The sequence below is a fragment of the Ascaphus truei genome, chromosome 22 (assembly GCF_040206685.1).
Source record: "Ascaphus truei isolate aAscTru1 chromosome 22, aAscTru1.hap1, whole genome shotgun sequence".
Lineage (NCBI taxonomy): Eukaryota > Metazoa > Chordata > Amphibia > Anura > Ascaphidae > Ascaphus > Ascaphus truei.
In genome coordinates, this window is record NC_134504.1 from 12804134 (window position 1) to 12822847 (window position 18714).

The 18714-nt window shown below is 45.4% G+C and overlaps 1 protein-coding gene across 1 annotated transcript in view; it reads right to left on the reverse strand.

Annotated features, from left to right (window-relative positions):
• DNAH17 (dynein axonemal heavy chain 17) overlaps positions 1–18714 on the reverse strand; it is a 110153-nt gene that overhangs the window by 30512 nt on the left and 60927 nt on the right. Inside the window, exons 36-56 of the mRNA XM_075580015.1 lie at positions 18551–18707; positions 18020–18124; positions 17481–17638; positions 17023–17161; positions 16498–16725; positions 15088–15225; positions 14691–14823; positions 11447–11574; positions 11192–11340; positions 10513–10795; positions 10200–10373; positions 9393–9600; positions 9131–9296; positions 7801–7903; positions 7393–7540; positions 6697–6788; positions 6281–6442; positions 4232–4396; positions 3942–4133; positions 3485–3751; positions 2634–2795 (exon numbers count right to left, since the gene is read on the reverse strand). Coding sequence (XP_075436130.1) covers positions 2634–2795; positions 3485–3751; positions 3942–4133; positions 4232–4396; positions 6281–6442; positions 6697–6788; positions 7393–7540; positions 7801–7903; positions 9131–9296; positions 9393–9600; positions 10200–10373; positions 10513–10795; positions 11192–11340; positions 11447–11574; positions 14691–14823; positions 15088–15225; positions 16498–16725; positions 17023–17161; positions 17481–17638; positions 18020–18124; positions 18551–18707 — 3457 coding nt within the window. The remainder of the gene's footprint in view (positions 1–2633; positions 2796–3484; positions 3752–3941; positions 4134–4231; positions 4397–6280; positions 6443–6696; positions 6789–7392; positions 7541–7800; positions 7904–9130; positions 9297–9392; positions 9601–10199; positions 10374–10512; positions 10796–11191; positions 11341–11446; positions 11575–14690; positions 14824–15087; positions 15226–16497; positions 16726–17022; positions 17162–17480; positions 17639–18019; positions 18125–18550; positions 18708–18714) is intronic.

An 18714-nucleotide genomic window follows, 5' to 3' on the forward strand; every position in this document is an offset into this window, starting at 1 on the left:
GGCTGGATGTTACTCCTCCCTGCTGAGTACTAATCGAGTGTATAGTATAATTTTGCTGTGTGTTGCGGATTTTATTTGCTAGCATGGTATCTGGCTTGTTTGCTTTTTCAAAAAAAAATTCCTCTTTGTCCAACTCAACGTTCTCTCCGCCTGGGAGGTGAGGAGCAGGTTAAGTTCAATTCTTACATCCTTTAGCTCCTGCAGTGTTTCCTCTCTACCTGTTCTGTTATGGAGGAGAGCTCATGGAGCTTCTCTTTCAGCTGATTTATCTTTGCCTCTCTCTTTTTTTCCTGTCTGCCGCTATATTTATCAGGGTCCCCCTAATCGTGGCCTTGTGAGCCTCCCACAACGTCGTGTGAGACTCCACGCTGCCTTTGTTGATGACAAAAAACTGTGCACTCTCTTCGTTGATCGTTTGAGCTATATCTGGGATCTTGATTATGGATTCATTAAGTTTCCAATTTGCTTTGTTTTTTATAGCATGGGATCCTCTAGGCATTGGGGAGTGGGTATGATCCATAGGAGCGAAGCTTCTGAGTGGATGTATATGTGTATTGATTGCTCTGTATGTGTCACTTGCAGCAAAGCTCTGCTGCAGAAATGTGTCACCCACTCTGCCCAGGCAATGCCTTTATTACCAGAAGAAGAAGAAAAAAGGTAAAGTCAGTCCCCTGCTATGGCCATCTGATGACAGAGATGAAGAAATCAATTTGGCTGATATTCTGAATGACAGCTCAGTAAGCTACCAGAGTTATGCAATCTTGGACCCCACGGTTCAGCAGAACATGGATTATGAGACTTGCTTGAAGTTATCCTTAAAATGACTGTGTTTTTAAGTATAAAAAGCGGGGACTGTGAAGAATGGATTTGAGGCACCTGCGGAGAAGGGTTACCCTGGCAGGGTGACACTCCATTTGACGGCTGTCTCCATTTTGTATGAATGTTTGTGTGCCAGAAGAATGAATGAATATGCATTCGCTCCTGGCAGAACAGTCCCACCTTTGTACTAGACCCCCTCTCTTGCTTCACATAGAAAAACAAGCTTTTGCAAGATACGGAGAAATGTTGTTTCAGAACTAAACTGATACAAATAAGAATAAGACGTCTTCTATTGTTGCACAAAAGTATAGCGATAAGATGTACCCTGACGTACTTTGTTGTTGTACTAAGTTGTTTTTAAGCAGTTGTTATTAATGTTTAGTGACCTTTAAAATGATAGGTTATAGAGATATATTTTAGCTTGTGTAAGTAATTTTAGGCAATAACATAAGAAAATATATTGTTTCTTTATTAGTAATCTAGCCCCTTATGGTATAAGAAAGCATATTTTGTGATTAAGAATCAGATCTGCTACCTGTAGCGGTCTCCGTGTGTGTACACATGTATACAATAAAGCTCACGTGTTATTCTGCTGAACCCTAATATTTTATTGTTATTATTTCTACGCTTTCACACCACTTTCCTCCAACTCTCTTCAGGGGAGGATCTCCGTTCCGGCTGGTGAGTAGATTCGTCTGTTATTCCTAAATCTTTCAGGAACTTTGCAGCCCCAGAAGTGTCTCTTATGGTATGTGCCCTACCATTTTTTATTACCGGGAGAGCGAATGGGGAAACGCATCTGTATTTAATTCCCTTGTCTCTAAGGGTTTTGGTAACAGGTTGGAGGGCTTTTCTTCTCCCTAGTGTAATTGGGGATATGTCCTGGAAGACTAAAATTGTAATCCCTTCAAACGAGGTTGCTGGAGAGGCTCTTGTGATTTGAGTTATTTCCTCTTTTATTCTGAAATAGTGGATCCGAATTATAACATCCCTAGGGGGGTTATAGGGGGGTTAATGGGCAATGGTTTTGAACGCAGAGCTCTATGGCAACTGTCCATTGCTAATTCTGCACTTGTTTTGGCGGGAAGAATGGAGGACATCCATCTTCCTACCCAGTCCTCCACATCAATCACCGTCTCAGGGATTCCACGTATCCGCAAGTTGTTGCGACGGTCTCGGTTTTCCGAGTCCTCCTGTCGCTCTGCCAGATCATCAACCCTTTTCTTTGGGGTGGCTAGCTCTTGATCATTATCCTTCTGAGCTTTCATGGAAATGTCCAGTCTCTCCGCTAATGCGTCTGTGCGATCTCCAATGCTGTTCAGGTCTTTTCTCAGGTTTTGCATTTCGCTGTGGAAAAATGATTTTAATTCCTGCAAAAAGATTTGTAATGTCTTTCTTGGTGACCATGGTCATCTCTGGGTTTTCTTGCGAAGCTTCTGTATCCGATCCCCATCCTACTGACATCTCCCCCTCTCTCTCCATACGCGCCATTTCAGCTCCTCCAAAGTATGATTTAACATTCAGCGTCCGCTGTTTCTTCTGTGCTCTAGTGGTCATCGTCCATTGACCAGATGATTAAAGTGTATCGGGGCACTTTTCTTTGATCTTAGATTTCGGGTGTATATACCTTTAATTCTTAATCAGTGTGGGGTTGTAGTGGAGCTACGGGACTATGCGACCATTCCTCACAAAGTCGCGCATGCGCCCCCGATTTTCTTGATAGTTTAAAAACAGGAAGAGGACGTGAGAGGTATGTATGCCGATACACAAAAAGGCATCTTTTCTGAAGTACGAAAGGAGGATGAAATACCTACCTCGATCCCCTCAGTTTCCTCTAAGAACCGCGCACTGACGGAAACCAATGCTTCTGCTGGCCACTCATGGAACCAATCAATCGCTGTGCAATTAACCACTGCAGGAAACTTGCGAGCGCGAACTCGTAAAGTTGAACCCACGGGGGAGAAACAGAGGATGATCTAGATATAAATAAATAAAAAGGTAAATATAATGTGAAATAAAAATGTAAAAAAAAAAACCCAATATGGGATGCATCCAGAAACAAATGAAGTGCAGTATTGCCCTCAGTTGTGTTTGGCAAAGGGTTTGCCGGGGTAACCTCAGGAAATCACGATAAGGAATAATGTATCACAGGTCCAGTGACTGGATCTTGGAGATGAGAGCTTCAAGCTGGAGTATTAATGACCGGATATAAATGCATGCCCATATTTTATTTCTCATGGCATAGACTGTGACTCATTTGTAATAATAATGACGTGACTTGTAGTACTAACTGTTAGAAGGCTGTTAGATACAGAAAATAGCCAGAAAAGTAGGAATATAGCCAAAGATCAAGCAAGTTCTGTGATGTTACACCAAGTAGAAAGTGCACTTTCCAAGCGTTTTTGCATGTGCAGCTATTCACAAAGCTACAATAACATGTCAATATCCCTTGGAAACGTTTTTTTCATAACGAGTTTTAGCACTCAGGCTTTGACAGGCCGTGCGAGAGCTCCAGAAATGCCCAAACTCTAATTTTTTGCCAGTAACTACTTTTCAGGGCGCTTCAATATGCACATCGCTGTGACATGTAGTATACGGATACAGCTCAGTACAGTACCTGGACCATGCAGGATAGGTAATACGTGGTATAAGAAGTACATCTTACCTTTAACTCTCTACGAACTTTGTCAATAAAGTATTTCCAACAGATTTCCCGGTTGTCTGGAAGACCCAGAAACTTAACTTGTGGTTTCATAGAGCTAATAATATTCTCAATCTCATCATCCTGGAACAGGCCCGGGATTTCTCCTGAGGCCAACAGGTCATTAATTAGCACCAGGAACGACTCCTCCGCTACCTGTGCGTCGGTCATTAAAAACACGGTTGAAATATTCTTCACCGCCGTCTTTACGTACTGGGCAGCCAGGTCCACCTGTAATGTGTCCAGAGTTACGTTTTCTGCTATTGTAGAATCGAGAAGTTAAATGGTAATATATATCACGCTTTGGCTGCCAGGCGACCGAGCGATGTGTCGCTTTGCATTGTGTCCCTGTGGCAGCAAATGGGTTCCATAAAGTGTTTCCCGCTAAAGGACAAATGACACAATAATGATTATTTCCCACCTTGAGTTCTGGGATCCCGTATCCTTTCCGCAGACTCATTTGGAATACGTCCAAACCACTTATATATGCGGCGAGACGTGAAAGGCTCTGTTTGCCGCTACCCCCGACTCCGACCAGCAAAGCGTTACCTCGCGGCGACTCCAAAATGCGGTTAATTCGGCAAATATGAGATACTGCATCTTCAAAAAGCACCTAACATCCAAACGGCACAGATTTACTTCAGCGCTGTTCTGAACAAACATGGGATATTAAATGTAACTCTGTTATCTTGTCTCCTGAGCCGTACTTACCAGATTCATCACCGCGTTCACTTCCTGGTAGCTGTCTAAGGCTTCCGCTAACAGCTTATTGAGAGACATTAAGTCTGGTACTGGCAAATATTTGGGTTCTCCAATGCCGCTGGCAAAGTGACAGTAAATATTAGGCTCTGCAAAAATCAGATTTTCGGGAAATTCCTGAATAAAAGGCAAAATAAATGAAAGTTTCGTGATGCACAGCAAGGCCTCTCATATGCACTGTGGATTTGCACTAGATGCGCTTTAACCCACACAACATAACATAGCTCAGTATTATAAGTTCCTCTAGCATTAACGGGGTTAAAGATGATCTAGTCTTGGGACCTCTGGCCAGAATTAAGGTGAGAGAGCAGTGTTGTTGGGACTGCAGTGAAGAGCAGCCGTGTGAGAGAGACTGTGCTGCGCTTAGTATATTCAGCCTCCTGTGATTTAACCGCTTCCACACAGACAGTTTGTCAGCTGGTATTTTAAAGCAGCAAAACATGTGAAATCTCATATGTGTTTTTTTAAATAAATCAGTTCTGTAGTATTTGATATTAGCGAATGTTTTTTTCCCAACTCTTAATGCCATTTTTAATGAGTTTTAAAGCACCCAGTGATTTCTATAGCGGGCTTTAGCCCACCTCCCCAGCAGTGCAAGATCTGTGTAACACTTTCCTGTTTGTGATCATTTGTTGCCAATGTTTCCAGCAGTTTGATCTGTAAACTGTAACAATAGATGTTACCTTAGTAATATACATATACATTGTAGCTGCTGAGTTATACAGTGTACAAAAGATGTAAGGAGCGCACGATCCAATAAGGAGCAGAGGGAGGACCCAAGTAGTAAAGTACAAATTTATTGGGTCATCAAGACATTAAAATCCAACGCGTTTCGAACGTGCTATCGTTCTTTATCAAGGATCCTTATTGGATCGTGCGCTCCTTACATCTTTTGTACACTGTATACCTCATCTGGAAGCAGCATATCCACCAGCCACGCCAGGAAACAAACAGTGAGTTATTATATTTTTACCACAGGGTTGGCCCCCAATGAGATTGATGGTGGGGGTTTCATTGCCTTACACTACCAGCCTTTAGGGGGTTTTCTTACCCATAATTGTTGGTTTATATATTACAAAACTCATTATTCTGAGGCTATTTTTCCTGGATTGTGGTCTGGTTTAATTGAGTTTTGAACACCTGGCATTGAGCGCTCTTTACCCTATTTAGCTGCTGAGTTATGTCCCGCTCATACAGCGCGCTACACGACGTATTCACGCTTATGTGCGCGCGCGCATTCATGACAGACTCCTGCCGGCCAATGGTAGTGTTCAGTATTGAAACTACCATTGGCTGCAAAGTACGGCGGCGACGCTGCTGCAGTTGCGGGTGTCTTTTGAAACTGATCTCCGGCTGCAGCACCCCCTCTCGCCTCTCTCAGTGCGGACCCCCCCTCTCTCTCAGTGCGGACCCCCCCTCATCTCTGTGCGGACCCCCCCCTTCTCTGTGCGGACCCCACCCCTCTCAGTGCAGACCCTCCCCTCACAGTGCAGACCCCCCCTCTCAGTGCAGACCCCCCCTCTCAGTGCAGACCCCCCCTCTCCAGTATGGACCCCATCCTCTCTCAGTACGGACCCCATCCTCTCTGTGCGGACCTCCCCCCCCTCTCAGTGCGGACCTCCCCCCTCTCTCAGTGCGGGCACACCCCCTCTCTCAGTGTGTACACACACATACACACACTCTCTGCGCCCGTGACACTGGGCCGCCTGCCCCCCCGCATGTCGGATCATTCCGTCTGCTGGGGATGATCACACATCGCCCAGCAGACTGAGGCGCACGCAGCGTCGCCAAGGCCGCTGTGTGAACGCGGCCTAATACTGACTGAACCAGCCATTATATTAGGCACAAAATAAGGATTTTTACAAATTTACAACCGGCGCACCAAACGATTGCCAGCTTAGGTAAGAATTTACATTGCCACATGCCTTACACATACAAATAATCATTTAAAACAAAAGTAGTATTGCTGCTTTAAATGGTACACAGAGAACATGTACTTACAACAAGGTATTTTCTGCAAGTGGCCACAATAATCTTTCCAAACATATCCCTGTCTTTCTCATCAATCAGCTTGTCCTTGTACACTCTGTCTGCTTCATGCAGCCAGAGGCGGATCAGATCCAGAGGCGTTCTTATGCATTCATTGCCAGAGAACAGTAGCCCCTGCAAACAAGACACCCATGCAAAGGAATGCATCAACATAAGGTTCAGTACTCTACGGAAACATTGTACTACTATGTACAGTTCTACGTGCTTTCAAACCACCAAAATTGTTTTATTTGTATGTGTTTATAAGTTTCACGTGTTCTCAAGTTTAGCTTTGACATCATGAATCAGTTAATACATAGAATAATTGAGAACTAAATTTAAAAAAAGTTAACTAATAACATCAAAGTGCAAGCGCAAAACAAAGGTACCTGGAATATATTCGAGAGATCTCTCAGGTTGAACACATAATGAAATTTAATAGCGGTGGGGAGGAAGGTGGCTGCGATCTTCTGATGTAATGCTGCAGAACAAACACGTGACATGTATGAGACTGTCAATGATTCCTAACAGAAGATTGCTTAGGACAGGGGTTCTCAACTCCAGTCCACAAGACCCCCCCAAACAGGACAGGTTTTCAGGATATCTCTGCTTTAGTACAGCTGATTAAGCCATCTGTGCTAAAGCAGTCTTCAACTGAGCCACAGATTGACCCATCTGTGCAGAAGGACTAGAGCTGAGAACGCCTAGCTTAGAACAAACTGGTAACATCACGGGGAACATGGCTGTTTTATACAAGAATGTGGCCGGAAGACCAGTTACATTGCAGAAACTATTTAGGATCTCGGCTAGTTTGCGTTCCTCATGCCGAACACTGTGTAATAATATAATGACCAGGGCTTTCACTGCTGTCTCACAGCTTACTCGGGGGTCTTTTCCTGCGAAATCGCAGTGAAACGCGTAGGGCTAGGCTGACCGGAGGGACTGTTAGCAGGGATCCTTACCTGACCATTGTTTTGCCTACCTACCAAAACCAGAGTAAGGCTTGGTTGTGGATATATTATGGATATAGTGAAGCACATTGATATCACGACACTCCCATACTTCAGGTGTGACCGGTTACATACCTAATGCAGCGGACACAAGTTGGAGCTGAATCTTCTGTACAGCAGGTGCAATCTTTTGCAGCGCCATGTGCTGGGCGAGGATCGTACAGTAAATGGTCTGCAGTGCTTCTTGGCCAGGGAAACTCACAGCAAATACACAGAAGTGTCTCTAAAACACGAGGTGATGTATTAATGTTGTACAGTGAGATAGGAACCTGCGCGTACTGACCTGGCAGTTTGAAGAGGTGCAGCCAGAAAGCTAGGCCACGGACAGCGAATACTGAAGAGCTTTGATAGATTATTACTGCAGGGTTAAAGAGAACCGTAACCCACAGAACAGACCACACTTTCAGTCTACGAGAGAAAAGAAACCCCCCCTACTTTGAATGGATGCGTGGAACAGATAGTAGGCATCAGACTCTGTGCTACCTGAAGTCTGGAATCGATGGTGAAGGATCCGGCTGTTGGATTCATACAAGCGACGTACTGGCAGTTATGGATGTCCTTCAGTGTCAGCTTCGTCCTATCATACCTATCAAGCACCATGCATCAGAGACCGCGACATTTAGAGGCTGCACAACAGGAGATGACGTGTGGCCAAAAAGCTCCCTCCCCTCCAATAACTACTGAAATAATGACTAATGCAATGTTGCGCAAACTGGGGGGTGGGAGATAGCAGAGACCCTGCGCTCCTCCCCCAGGCATTTAATTAAATGCCGGGGGCTCGCGTGAGGCCCCTGCAACACTCCACTTACCGGGATTCAGCCGGCTGTGTGAAGCGTTGCCATCGTCAAATGACGCAGCAGGGCAATGTGACATGACACGCATCAAATGACGCCGCGGGTCATCCGACATCACATAACCCTGCAGTGTCATTTGACGCAAATAAAAGGTGGGGGGGGGGGGGGGGGGGCGAGAGCCGGGGGAGGGAAGACAGGGGGGCGCAGCTTCAAAAGTTTGCGCTCCCCTGCTCTAATGAACTAATAATCACTCCCAAATTGTTCTCTGTGAATTCGTCTACACTCAAAATCCTGCAAAATTCTCTCATGTTGATTCTGTGACTGCATTTCATATGACTATTATTTCTATGCCAATTCCCTCTCTCGTTTGACATGTAGTGTTCATTTCCTCTTCTCTGTCACTATCACAGGTTGCGTGCTACATGTATGTGAATGTTATCTAGCCCCCCCCCCTTACCTAAAATGCCATGATGCCATGGCGGCGGGTATCAAATGACGCGGTGGGTCATATAACGTCACATGACCCCGTGGCATCATTTGACGCCCTTCGCCATGGAGACGTCTGGACTGAAGCATGGTGACTTTACAGAGGCCTCGCGCTGAAGAGCGCAGGGCCTCGGTAACCGCCGCCCCCCCCCCCCCCCCAAAAAAAACCTCTCGGCGGCACCCCCCCAGTTTGCGCACCCCTGATCTAGACCAGAGATTTATTTTTTTAGGGGGGCAAGAGCGGTTGCAGAGGTCTTGCGCTCTTCCCCAAGGCATTTAAATTAAATGCCGGGGGACCGCGCAAGGCCTCTGCAACCTCCTACTACTCCGAGATTCAGCCGGCTTCAGGACACGGGACCATGGCAGGGTCATGTGACGTCACTGTTGACATGGTAACGTGACGTCAAATGACGCCGCGTGAGGTATGGGCGGGGGGAGCAACAAGAGAGAGCAGGCGGGGGGGGCGCAGCAAGAAACGTTTGTGCACCCCTGATCTAGACCATTAGATAGAACATTATCATTGTGTATCTCACCAGTGTCCGTGGTCCATATGCTGCCGGATCAGGGTGTGAGGTGCTACAGTACCATACTTGTCAACCTCCGGCATGTTCATGTCATCAATGAAATAGATAAGTTTCTTGGCGCCTGGCGGCCCATAGTTCCTGCCGGCTTTCTTCTCCAGAGGTTTCTCCAAAACAGCTGCAAACCGTTTGCCAGTAAGAAGTGACATGTTATGGCTGTGCGATCCCATGCGCAATAAATGCAGATAGACTGTATTGCCGTCTCCTCCCTTACCCTGCAGCATTGCTGATGTGGTGTAGAAGTTGAACGGGACAGATTGCACCACGTAATCGTCTGTGTTCAGACTTTGCAGCTTCTCTCCCATCAGAACAGACTTGCCTGTACCTGCATTACCCACTAACATCACTGGCCACGTCTTCGTTATCAACATGTCCAAGAAGTAGCGAATTCGAATGGTTTCTGTAGTGTGGACCATGGCAGCCTATTGGATGTTTATACATACATATCTCATAATAAATGTATGTACACACACACATAGATAGAGATACTTGTTAATAAAATATAACACATCAAAGGCGAGAGAGAGAAAAGAAAAAAGAATATAGCAGATTGGCAGCGTCAGCTGAGGCAGGTGTGGTGCACGGTAAAGGGTAAATAGTTAACGTCTGTGAGGATCCCTTGAGATCCAATATACCGGCACAGCACAAGAGATAATCACATATGCCCGACGTTACAGACCCCTGAAGAAGGTTCCCCTGGGGACCGAAACGTTGGGCATATGTGTGCATTTTGGACCCAATAAATTACTTTTATGTGATAATCTCTTGTGCTGGTATATATATATATAGAGAGAGAGAGAGAGAGAGAGACACACACAAAGACAGAGAGAGAGAGACACACAAAATAGCCGCACACACTAGATAGAAAACCTCAGCACAAGGTCCCTGGGGACCTCTACGTGGGGATATGGTCTGAATAAACACCCTTTCTTCTACTCCCTGTGCTGTGCTGGTATTCTGATCACTTTGGTGATCATTAATGTTGCGGTGTGATAGAGAAATGCACTTTTGATGGGTTTACCTGTAGTGGTATTTCTGGGTCCAACTCAAAAGCAGGAATTTTATCAGTCCAGGGCATAAACCTTTTACTTTCTGGATCAATGTAATAATCAAAGACCGTTCCGTGAGAAGGAAACTTGATCGTTTTAAACTCATTTATCCACCACCTACTAAATTCTACACGATAATCCACCAGCTGGAAGACAAGGAATAATCTGGTTAAGGGATGTGCATTTTCTCACAGCATTGTAACTGAATTTGTGTGAACAGCAACTACTGTACACACAAACTGTGCAAACACACAAATACAAACCTGCAGATTATTACTCGGGTACCTGATCTTGGAACATGGCTCCTCCAAATGCCCAGAGGCAAGCAAACACAAAGTAGAGTTCGTACAGGTCCTTGGGGGAGTCTGGAGGGGCGCTGGACGGGGTCAGGAGACACTCCAGCAGACACAGTGTTGTTTGGATTACGGTAATCTCAGGGATTGGGGTGATCTTCTTAAACCCTATCCTCATTCTTTCCAGACATATGGGCAGGTATTTATCAAACAAGATCATCAGGTTCGCTTTTTCAGACTGTACTTCCCGGCTTTCAATCCAGCTGCTCACCACACTACAAATCCAGGTTAAACAGTTCTGTAACATATTCTAATCTTTTCTGATTAGAAAACCCTGTAATGCGCCATACATCCTTTACTTGCTCTGTGGTATTACATGGTTTGGGGTGACTCTTATTTGTGTAGAAGACTAAAGCATTTAGACTTCATTCTGACATTTTTGGATAAATGTTAGATTTCTGGGAGCCCAAACTGAACCAACATGGAGATTAACACGATGTGCATGATTATCCCAGACTAAGTATATCCACCTTCACTCATTTCTCATTCTTATTCAAAGAATCACAAATGCCAAATTATGCAGGTTCCCTGTGAGCATGGTGGGAACTCGAGTACAACATTACGGAACTTCACTGCTGTATTACTACCATCAGAAAATCCATCTCACTCACGGGTTCCAGCCCAGATCGGTCGGGTTGATGTAGAGGATGCCGGCTCTGGACACGGTGGCTGGAGTAGCGGTCCTCAGGTGACTAATCTCAAACAGCAGCCGCATGGTGGCGTTTAAAGGGATGCGCTCATTGCTGGCTAAGGTAAGAACCTGGGGGGTGGAGGGGGGCAAGACAGAAAGGGGTCTCACAGCGCAGATCAATACAGGACAAACTGAGGGTCCTCATCTGCAATGAAGAGAACATGAATATACCGACCTTATTGTCATCCATTACAGTGTTTAGAGATTCAATCCACATCGGATCTATGTCCCCGTCAAGAACAATCCACTTGGGACTATCATGAGAGATGTTAGCCAAATCTCGCATTATTGTAGAAAATAGCCCTGCAAAGTATGTAAAATATATATATATTAAAAGCAGGATAAGTGATAATGTATTACAGGGATTTGCACTGGTGGTATTAGCTCTGCACACTGCGGGGCACACGCATAAAGTGCCGCTACAAGTTACTGCACCGTTCCAACGTTAACTCATACTGACTACATACTGTAGAACAACACACAGTTACTGATAATTCCACACATCACCCGTACATTTCCTTTCCACATACCCGTACATTTCCTTTCCCTGTACCAGTACATTTCCTTTCCACATACCCGTACATTTCCTTTCCCCGTACCCGTACATTTCCTTTCCACATACCCGTACATTTCCTTTCCACATACCCGTACATTTCCTTTCTCCGTACCCGTACATTCTCTTTCCCCGTACATTCCCTTTACTTTCCCCGTACATTCCCTTTCCTTTCCCCGTACATTTCCTTTCCTTTCCCCGTACATTTCCTTTCCCCGTACATTCCCTTTACTTTCCCCGTACATTTCCTTTCCCCGTACCCGTACATTTCCTTTCCACATACCCGTACATTTCCTTTCCACATACCCGTACATTTCCTTTCCCCGTTCCCGAACATTTCCTTTCCCCGTACCCGTACATTTCCTTTCCCCGTACCCGTACATTTCCTTTCCCCGTACCCGTACATTTCCTTTCCCCGTACCCGTACATTTCCTTTCCCCGTACCTGTACATTTCCTTTCCCCGTACCCGTACATTTCCTTTCCACATACCCGTACATTTCCTATCCCCGTACATTTCCTTTCCTCGTACATTTCCTTTCCACATACCCGTAAATTTCCTTTCCCCATACATTTCCTTTCCCCGTTCCCGAACATTTCCTTTCCCCGTACCCGTACATTTCCTTTCCCCGTACCCGTACATTTCCTTTCCCCGTACCCGTACATTTCCTTTCCCCGTACCCGTACATTTCCTTTCCCCGTACCCGTACATTTCCTTTCCCCGTACCTGTACATTTCCTTTCCCCGTACCCGTACATTTCCTTTCCCCGTACCCGTACATTTCCTTTCCCCGTACCCGTACATTTCCTTTCCCCGTACCCGTACATTTCCTTTCCCCGTTCCCGAACATTTCCTTTCCCCATACCCGTACATTTCCTTTCCCCGTACCCGTACATTTCCTTTCCCTGTACATTCCCTTTCCCCGTACATTTACTTTCCCCGTACCTGTACATTTCCTTTCCCCGTACGTTCCCTTTCCCCGTACCTGTACATTCCCTTTCCCCATATATTCCCTTTCCCCATACCTGTACATTTCCTTTCCCCATACATTTCCTTTACTTTCCCCGTACATTTCCTTTCCCCGTTCCCGAACATTTCCTTTCCCCGTACATTTCCTTTCCACATACCCGTACATTTCCTTTCCCCGTACCCGTACATTTCCTTTCCCCGTACCCGTACCCGTACATTTCCTTTCCCCGTACATTCCCTTTCCCCATATATTCCCTTTCCCCGTACCTGTACATTTCCTTTCCCCGTACCCGTAAATTTCCTTTCCCCGTTCCCGAACATTTCCTTTCTCCGTACCCATACATTCTCTTTCCCCGTACATTTCCTTTCCCCGTACATTCCCTTTACTTTCCCCGTACATTCCCTTTCCTTTCCCCGTACATTTCCTTTCCTTTCCCCGTACATTTCCTTTCCCCGTACATTTCCTTTCCTTTCCCCGTACATTTCCTTTCCCCGTACATTCCCTTTCCTTTCCCCGTACATTCCCTTTCCTTTCCCCGTACATTTCCTTTCCCCGTACATTCCCTTTCCTTTCCCTGTACATTTCCTTTCCCCGTACATTCCCTTTACTTTCCCCGTACATTTCCTTTCCCCGTACCCGTACATTTCCTTTCCCCGTACCCGTACATTTCCTTTCCCCGTACCCGTACATTTCCTTTCCCCGTACCCGTACATTTCCTTTCCCCGTACCCGTACATTCCCTTTCCCCGAACATTTCCTTTCCCCGTACCCGTACATTTCCTTTCCCCGTACCTGTACATTTCCTTTCCCCGTACCCGTACATTTCCTTTCCACATACCCGTACATTTCCTTTCCCCATACATTTCCTTTCCCCATACATTTCCTTTCCCCATACATTTCCTTTCCCCATACATTTCCTTTCCACATACCCGTAAATTTCCTTTCCCCATACATTTCCTTTCCCCGTTCCCGAACATTTCCTTTCCCCGTTCCCGAACATTTCCTTTCCCCGTACCCGTACATTTCCTTTCCCTGTACATTCCCTTTCCCCATATATTCCCTTTCCCCATACCTGTACATTTCCTTTCCCCATACATTTCCTTTCCTTTCCCCGTACATTCCCTTTCCCCGTACATTTACTTTCCCACGTACCTGTACATTTCCTTTCCCCGTACCCGTAAATTTCCTTTCCCCGTTCCCGAACATTTCCTTTCTCCGTACCCATACATTCCCTTTACTTTCCCCGTACATTCCCTTTACTTTCCCCGTACATTTCCTTTCCCCGTACCCGTACCCGTACATTCCCTTTCCCCGAACATTTCCTTTCCCCGTACCCGTACATTTCCTTTCCCCGTACCCGTACATTTCCTTTCCCCGTACCCGTACATTTCCTTTCCCCGTACCCGTACATTTCCTTTCCCCGTACATTTCCTTTCCCCGTACCCGTACATTTCCTTTCCCCGTACCCGTACATTCCCTTTCCCCGTACCCGTACATTCCCTTTCCCCGTACATTTCCTTTCCCCGTACATTTCCTTTACTTTCCCCGTACATTTCCTTTACTTTCCCCGTACATTTCCTTTCCCCGTACCCGTATATATTTGGAGGTAAAGTTCTAGTCCATGTAAAATGTAATTAGGCTCACAATGTTTGTTTGAAACCCTGACTGGTATTACTGCAAGTGTCCGCAATAACTCAGCATACTTTAATTAATGCACATCAGATACGGATTAGAAGGCGAGAATAGATTTATTGTGTGAAGCAATTGCAATACTACTAGAAATAGAACAACGTTTCCAAACAAGAGCATGAGAGTAGGGAAGTGTACATGTTATGCTCACTGTGTTACCTCATAATACACATTATTACATGATACACAATCCTCTGTAAAGGCACTTACCATCTTTCCATTCTCTAGTTGATGGGTTTATAACTCCAAACAGTTCATTGCAGGTGACGGCTTTGGGGTCCAGATCCACCGTCACTGGCTTCCTCTTCTTGTTTTGATAAGTCTTGTTTAGGGATTTCAACACCTGTAATAAATAACAGCACTACATTGTAAAGTAAATGGTGTGAATTAAATCTACCAAGGGCACACAGAGGTTTATTCATCTTTAACCCTTTGAAGGACAGGCCCACTCTGGCAGCACAAGGGTTAGAGATACCAAGACTAAAAGCAAAGCATTTTATTAACAGAAATGATACATTTGAGATGGTTCATAAATTGTCCCTCTGTCCCATACTGTTAAACGCATGCAGCGCTTTCTGTGTGTAGGTGAATGATGAATGGTTCCTACCTGAGACTTCCCGCTGCCTGCTTGTCCAATCACAAATACAGAGTGTCTCACTTGGAGCAATTCTTCCAGCTGCACCACCTTCAGTACAAAGCTATCCTCTGCTTGCAGCTTCAGGCTTAGCATGGACTGCCTAATAAGCTGAGCAGAGAACTCATCAGCACTCACAGTCACTTACTGTACAAGGTGTCACTGTATTGTCAGGGAGCCCAAATCACCATCACTACAGTTAAATGTACAATTTGTAACTCATCGTGTGGAATGTCTCTCTAGGCCAGGGGTGAACAACTCCAGTCCTCAAGGGCCACCAACAGGTCAGGTTTTCAGGATATCCCTGCTTCAGCACAGGTGGTGCAGTCTTCAACTGAGCCACTGATTGAGTCACCTGTGCTGATATCCTGACCTGTTGGTGGCCCTTGTGGACTGGAGTTCACCACCGTTGCTCTATGCAGTGGGGGAAATGCATGGACCATGTAATATTGCTAGTGTAGGACTTACTGAAATGGCGTTACTGTGACGTGGCTGTAGCTTAAAATATTTTGAACAAAGTATTGAAGTAAATGACCGATATTTATGAAGAAAGAACATAGTTAAAATACATAGTAATGTATGGAATGATTTGTCATGTTAGATGTAGCGTTGGGGCCTTTTTGTCTCTTGTTGTATACATTAGGTCACTATCCCAGTAGCTCTCCAAATAACACACACACACACACACACACACACACACACACACACACACACACACACACACACACACACACACACACACACACACACACACACTGTAGTGGGTTTGTGTTTTTAGTTTGGTAAGACTGTGTACTGTATGTCATCATGGAATGTAACACAACACATAATGCAATGTAATGTTTCCCTCCAGCATATTCACATGATCCCCTTTAACATTGTTACATTCTGTCGAGGTTTTTAAATAAATCAGTTCTGTACTATGAGAAAATACTTGTAGCATTTTTTTTTAAACAACTCTGAATGACATTTTTAATGTATTATAATGTAACAAGCATTTTTTGTTTCTATAGCAAACATTTACAAAGTCACATCCCCTTCCTCATCTAGCACACCCCTTTTTGAGCCCTGCCCTCTCTCTAGCAGTGCACCAATTGCATCTAGTGACTGCCTGGTCACATGATCTTCCCCACAGAACTTTGCATCTTCGGTCCTCTTCTGCTGCACTGACAGCCATTTAGTGAAACCCCCGAGTCGAATCTTTGCCGATCGATCACAATTTAGCTAATTACTTATCATTGTGTGTGTTGAATTGGTGCACATCTTAAAGGGAAAATAAATTAAAAATGGAACAACAAAAAAACGGCCGCTTGGACTGCTGCTTTAAAACAAGTAAGAAAATGATGCCAGAGGCAAAGTGTAACGTGGAATTAGAATCTTTACCTTTTCAAACGGCAGGTCGCGTTTTCTCGGCACATCCAGAGCTGGAAACAAGTCGCCGATGAGTCCCATAAACACAGGCAAATCATCAGTGACAATTTTGGGGGTGTTGAAGTCCCTCAATGCTCTCATGAGGACCTGATCCTCAGCACGTGCCGGGTCTCCCCTTTTTAGAGAACCGGCTACCACCAGCACAGATTTAATGGCCCTTAATCCCCAGTCGTAATGATCCTATGAAACAAACAAACACAGTTACTGTACCTGCAGCAAGAAACAAGACAAAGAAATCCTAACAACACAGGGGCCCACAGCGTGTTTGGTGCGGAGCTTTCTCCTTTACAAGTTTACGTGTCATAATTTTGTGACAGTGTAGGTGCTAATATGTAATATACACGGTATAATAATGTCTGCGCTCTGTAGTGCGAGTACAATTAGCTGTAAGCTGTGAGCGCGTGCGGACAGCCTCACTGCTTTATGTTGCAGGATTTGTATGGTTAGGAAGGCACTGGATTGTTGCCACCGGTTTACCTGCTTAGAAAGCAGCTCCTTGCACAGCGTATACAGAGTAATAAACTTCCTGGCGAGGAGTCGAGCGTCAATAAAACCCTCAGCCACCAGCATTATTTCACATATCAGCTCGAAATCAGGCACCACCATGGCGCAGGGCCTGGAAATACAATGGGAAGATTCCAAGGCCGAGTTATACCAGGGGACACTCTGTATGTGTCCAAATAAAGCATGACATAGGGCGGGCAACTCCAGTCCTCAAGGACTACCAACCGGCCAGGTTTTAAGGATATCCCAGCTTCAGCACAGGTGGTGCAGTCAAAGACTGAGCCACTGATCGAGCCACCTGTGCTGAAGCCGGGATATCCTGAAAACCTGACCTGTTGGTGGCCCTTGAGGACTGGAGTTGCCCCGCCCCTGACATAGTGACGCAGGAGAATGTAGAATTAGTGCCAGGCGGCTGAATCGCAGATGCACACCTGAATAAGGCTTTTAGGTTTTCCGGCAGCTCTGTGCGGCCGGCATAGCCTGGGTTCATGGTAATGAAGAGCCCCACGGTTGGCACGAGGGATATTGTATCTCCGAGGAAGCTGAAAATATTCTTCTTGGCCCGAATAGCATCTTGTACACATTTCACCTGCAAGAGGCAATAACTCAATGGGCTGTGCTAGATAGGCAAGGAAGGCAGGATGGGGGTGCAGTATTTATAGGCAATGAGAGGGTTTCCTGTCCCCAGTAATCTCACGTTTTAGAGGCACATGCATCAAGCACCGCCAGTATGGTTATCACACATGTTCGGGCGTTAACTCCTAATGACTTGAATGGGAAGGGAACAGGGGCAATAACACTTACCTGCAATTGATGCATGTGCCTCGTAGTCTGCTAATGACTTATTCTGCACATACCCACCCTAACACATGCAGAGTGGCAATGCGTCTAATACAAAGGGGTTAAGGCGAAAAATACTCATGTTACACATGAATGCAGTTATGAAGACAGCCGGTATTATCCATCTTACCTGCACCGCTATCACTGACAGCACGTCCACCGCAATCCGATTAAACTCATCAAAACAACCCCAAGCCCCAGTCTGGGACAGGCCTTTGTAGATATTCCCACATGACTGGAGAGAGAAGTGATTACACGATTTGATTGGATAAAAATAACAAGTGTCGGACTGTACTCTATATGTTATGAGCATACAAACGCAATGTACCTGTATATGTCCGTTTGTTTCCAATAAAGGAAAAAGATTGAAAAAATAAAATAAAAAATAACAACAAGTGTCACAAGCACAGGCTCTCTATGGTACCACGAAATATTCACTTCAATGATAAACATTTCATCCAAATAGCCTCCAAACCTGCTACTCTACAAGCCTATTTAATATGAAATGTGATCTGCAGTACAGGAACGCAAGAGTAATTATAATGCCACACACACATTTGCTATTTGTGTTTGTCAGACTGTGAAGGTACTGGGTGATAGTGAGAATGGAAACGTCACTATCTTCTCCATGACACCCAGGAGCTGCTTGCTGGCTCTGTACCTTGTAGTCCATTTGTTCAGAGCAGTTGAAGACGTACACCATGATTCCCAAAGCTCTGCCCAAGTCCTTAGTGGTTTCCGTCTTGCCCGTGCCTGCGGGGCCTGCAGGGGCTCCCCCCATGATAAGATGGAGAGACTGGGTCAAAGTAATGTAGCACCTGCAAC